The sequence below is a fragment of the Phaseolus vulgaris genome, chromosome 6 (genome assembly GCF_000499845.2).
Source record: "Phaseolus vulgaris cultivar G19833 chromosome 6, P. vulgaris v2.0, whole genome shotgun sequence".
NCBI lineage: Eukaryota > Viridiplantae > Streptophyta > Magnoliopsida > Fabales > Fabaceae > Phaseolus > Phaseolus vulgaris.
The window spans coordinates 5,277,571-5,281,820 of NC_023754.2; the positions used below are offsets into that span (position 1 = coordinate 5,277,571).

General features: G+C 44.6%; 1 protein-coding gene across 1 annotated transcript; it reads right to left on the bottom strand.

Annotated features, from left to right (window-relative positions):
- Positions 1-2,829: 2,829 nt before the first annotated feature.
- Positions 2,830-3,840, bottom strand: LOC137833272 (uncharacterized). The gene has a single exon (XM_068641632.1). The coding sequence runs from the start codon at positions 3,838-3,840 to the stop codon at positions 2,830-2,832; it is 1,011 nt and encodes a 336-aa protein (XP_068497733.1).
- Positions 3,841-4,250: the final 410 nt, after the last annotated feature.

The window sequence follows — 4,250 nt, forward strand, 5'->3', positions numbered from 1 at the left end:
CTGCTCCCGCGGTGTTCACGGAGGATGTCTCTTTCAGAAGGGTTGAGTTAGCCCAGGGGTATAATGTTTTGAAGTCTGGCAGGGGAACGGGGGCTCCTCCAGCGTTAGGTGGAGTCGCCTGGGCCAGGACAGGTTGGGAAGACGCAGGCCTCTCAGCTTGCGAAGATGAAGCGCCACGAACTTGTGTTGAGTCGTGTGCTTGTGAAGGAAGGTTTCGTGCTGAAGGAGGAGGGTTCGGGGTAATCTTTGTGCGAGTCATGATAGCAGCTGCAAAGGAAGAAGAAAGGAAAAATGATCAGGGGGTTACAGAGGCTGACTCGATCATAGAAGGAAGGTGAAAAACGAACGAATGTAGGTTCGTTGCGACGATTGACAAAGCCCTAAGTTACGCAGAAGGAGAAATGGAAAAACAACCCACAGCGTATGCACCAAGCAGTTACAGGATGATGCAAATCGGTGAAAATGCAAGGAAAACCAGCAGATGAAGGAAAGTAGTTACCTTTCGATGATCAGGAAGACGATGGAGGAAGATGGTGATCTAGAGCGTTGAAGAGCGTTGAGAGTTTTCGCAGAAGGAAGTTAGAGCGTTTGCAAGCACGAAGAAAGTGATGGAACAGTGGAGCGAAATGGGTTTAAGGGTTTTCGAAATGGTTTTAGGAAGCGCAAACGGCAAATGAAGAGAGCCGTTGATGAAGCCACGCGTCAGACGATGAGTGAGGGGTTTGGTGGGGCGTCAGAGCAGCAGAAGGTACAACCGCTTGGAATTCTGCGTCAGTGCCACGTAGATCGGTGTTAACGAAGGCTCTTTCAGTCTTTTCGCTAGACAAGTCTTCGCTTAAGACTGGGGGGCTTGTGTACCGCCCTGGTGGTCGGGTGTGATGACGTGGCATCCTCCTACAGTATAGGCGTGTTGACAAGGCGCCAGGTTGGCAGAAGGGAAGGAAGTCGGGGGGCTCGTGTAGTCGCCAGTTGTTATATTGGCGTGTTCCGATTTCCAGCTTACCAGAATCGGCGATCGCCAGGTTAAAGATGAAGTCGCCAGATGTAGATTCAGGCAGCCTAGTCATTGGAGATCGCCAGAGCGAGCACATCGCCGAAGATGAAGGAGAAGCAGATTATGAAGGCGGCCGGCGAGACCACAGGGAAGGTGTATGAAGGCCCCTAACTCGCCAGTTCCAGTAGAGATCGCACTCCCAAGTTAGCTATGCACTGGGCAGTACCATGCATACGTAACTTAGCCAAAAATGAGAATAGAAGCAGCGCCAAGTCAGGAAGCCTCCAGATGATGGCACGTGTACAGTCGGATGCGAGCCACGTGTCCGAGTCTGTAACTGCCAGGAGAGAGAAAGTCACCAGGTATATAAGAGTTCTCAACAAACTTTCTGAGGTACGCACGTTCAGTTTATACACTTTACGCTTGCGAGTGATAGGGCTGACTGTAAGAGAGGATTTGCACGGTTCTTGTTCTTAGTATTTGGTGATACCGTCACTGACTTGAGCGTTGGAGTGCGATCGGCCGCAGCGGCGCCGTACTGTTTCCTTGCAGGTTCTTGAGGTAGATCCCGAAGAGGAACGGAGGTGAGAAGCGGTGCGCACGTCGATCCTTTGACGAGGCAGTTCCCAGCGTTCCGGTCAACAGGCAGGATCAGTTCCCTTCAACCCCACCTGTTGCTCCTATCTGTTTACCCAATTCCCATAATCTAATCGTTTCTAATGAGCCGTGTTTTAGCCAAAATAAGCGATTTCAATTATTAATAGCTATGTCAGAAACTGAATTGCTAATTTGAGATAAGACTGACCTTATTTGCTTGCGTTCTACCCGCTTACTGTTTTTGCTTGATTCTCCCACCTAGAAAACTCTTTTTTCCGTAGCATCCGCCTGCTTAAAGGGGTTCAGTCCGTTGACTTGCATTGTTTGGTTAATCTTTCCTTCTGCCATTTGTTGAATCCTATTCTTGCTTTGCTCTTCGCATCCTGTCTTCCTCTGCCCCTCGAACGGTAAGTATGTATCTCTTATCCTGCCCGATCTCAAAGCACTCTGATTTTGGCGCCGAAAATCGTTTTTTTCCGCCTCGACATAACCTATCTGTAGAAGTTTTCCGCCATTCTCCCCCATTGGTGTCGAGAGAAGAGAGTCTTCCACCCTCGAGATTGACAAAATTGGGTCCTCCTCTCTCCCCTTCGTAGCCCCCGACAAAGACGATGGTTGATGGGATAAAGGTCTTCCCTCTTTCTCTACCATTTTCGGCAAACACGACGAAAAACTCTTTCTTACCTTCGACGCCGCGGTGGAATTGGTTGATACTATAATGAAATTCTCCTTACGAAGCTTCTTATTGTGAACTGTGATCTCTTTGTGCCGTGGGTAACCAACTTGTTCAGATTCGCCTAAAGTTTGTGATATTTCAGTGACAATCTCCCTCCTGCTAGATCCCTTCCATAGCTTCTCTTCATCCATGCTAACCTTTGGGCCGTTTTTGTTAAAAAACACATTGTGGTTACAATCTCCACACCCCCCTTCCTTTGCCCGGTGAAAAATTTGGTCCATGTTGTTTTGACCTATTTTCGGAGGCCCAATCCCCATTGCCACGTCAGCCCTGTTTAGGACCGTTGGAAAATCAAACCCTAGTTTTTTCTTTCCCCTGAAAGTGCCGCAAATGGGTGCCGAAGTAGCTCCATCGGAATTTGCCAAAAAAGGCATCAAACTTTGTAACGGTGTTGTTGGTTCAGGTCTCTGATGAAGCTGTTCCGGCATGGACTGAGCGTGACCCATTTCCACCGTTGGTTCTTCGAAATCGCGATTCCCCGATTGTCCTGATGCAAGAGACACTAATGACTTCGCCTATGTTTTTCACCCCACTGACATTGGCAAAGTTTGTGTTCTGGGACAGTGCATTCTTCCTCCACCGATATCTGATACAAATTTTCATTAATTCTCATGTAGCCGGTTAACTTTGCCTCACATCCCATTGCTACTCTAATTTTGAATCTTGCATACTCAAGTTCTTCCAGTGCCAGCGTTGCATTATCAACCTCAATGAGAGTTCCCATTAAAGCTGCGATGTGTTTGAAGCAGTCAGTATTCCATAATTTCAGCGGTAGCCCCCTGTATCTCACCCACACCAATTTGTCCACCGCTACAAATTGTTCTTCCCATGGAATGATGGTGTCAAACATTTCTTCAAACCATACTTTATTTTCCTCTATCGCGTCAAGGATCTTTGTTTCGTTTTCCCCCATCAATAGCACATGGAACCCTCCCAAAAATTTAACCTTTATATGACTGAGACCTTCCAAAATAAAACATTCATTCAAACATGGTACTTTGCTTAAGTCCGAGACTCTTCCAATGTAGCACTTTTTTAGCCAATCCCTTGGAGTTTCTTCTGCTCTAAAATGAATAGCCTGCACCCTTGCCCTGTTCTGAGTTTGTTCGCTAATACTTTTACCAGTCTTAACAATGTTTGCATATGTTTCTTTCTCTTTGGCCCTCCATTCTTTTTTTGGCTCTCTCTTTGGTTCTGAAACTTTCTCTTTCAACTTCATGTTCCATTCCTTTCTTGTTTCTGCTGATCTATTGTATTTCGGTCTGTTAGCCTTCAGTTTCCATCTTCCAATCCAAATTGTGTTCAGTTGATTCTCTAGTTCCCTAACATTCTGTACTCCCTGAAATCTCACAAAACCAAACCTTTGCTTCTTAATGTTCAACCTTCTTGATATGAAAATATCACTTACCCTTCCCCATCTACGGAAGATCCTCCACAAATCTGATTCTTTGATGTCGAAGGGAAAGTTGGAGAAGAAGATCGGAGTCCCTCCTGAAGTGTAGTTAGAGCTCATGATTTCATAAATGTTTCTTATACTTTTGAGTATACTTACCTCAATCCAAACAATTACTTTCTTTACACTTTCCTTTCAAATCATCTTAAATTCATTTCTTTAAATACACTTTTTAATCCAAACAAAACATACATGATTTTGAAACTATAATACGAAAAACATAGAAGAAGAATCCCAAAAGACAAAAAATCAATGCAAACAAAAAAGCCCCAAACAGAAAAACAAGTCAACCATATAATTTATCATTTATTATTGAAATGCCTTGGTTTAGTCTTTAGAGAAAATATATAATTAAGAATTAAATCATAGCAGTGTGTATGAAAAAAGATTTATTAAAATCAAATTTTGATCGAGTCAAGACCCAATTATTTTAATTTTGTTTACTCGGCCCACTAAACTCAGTCTCAACA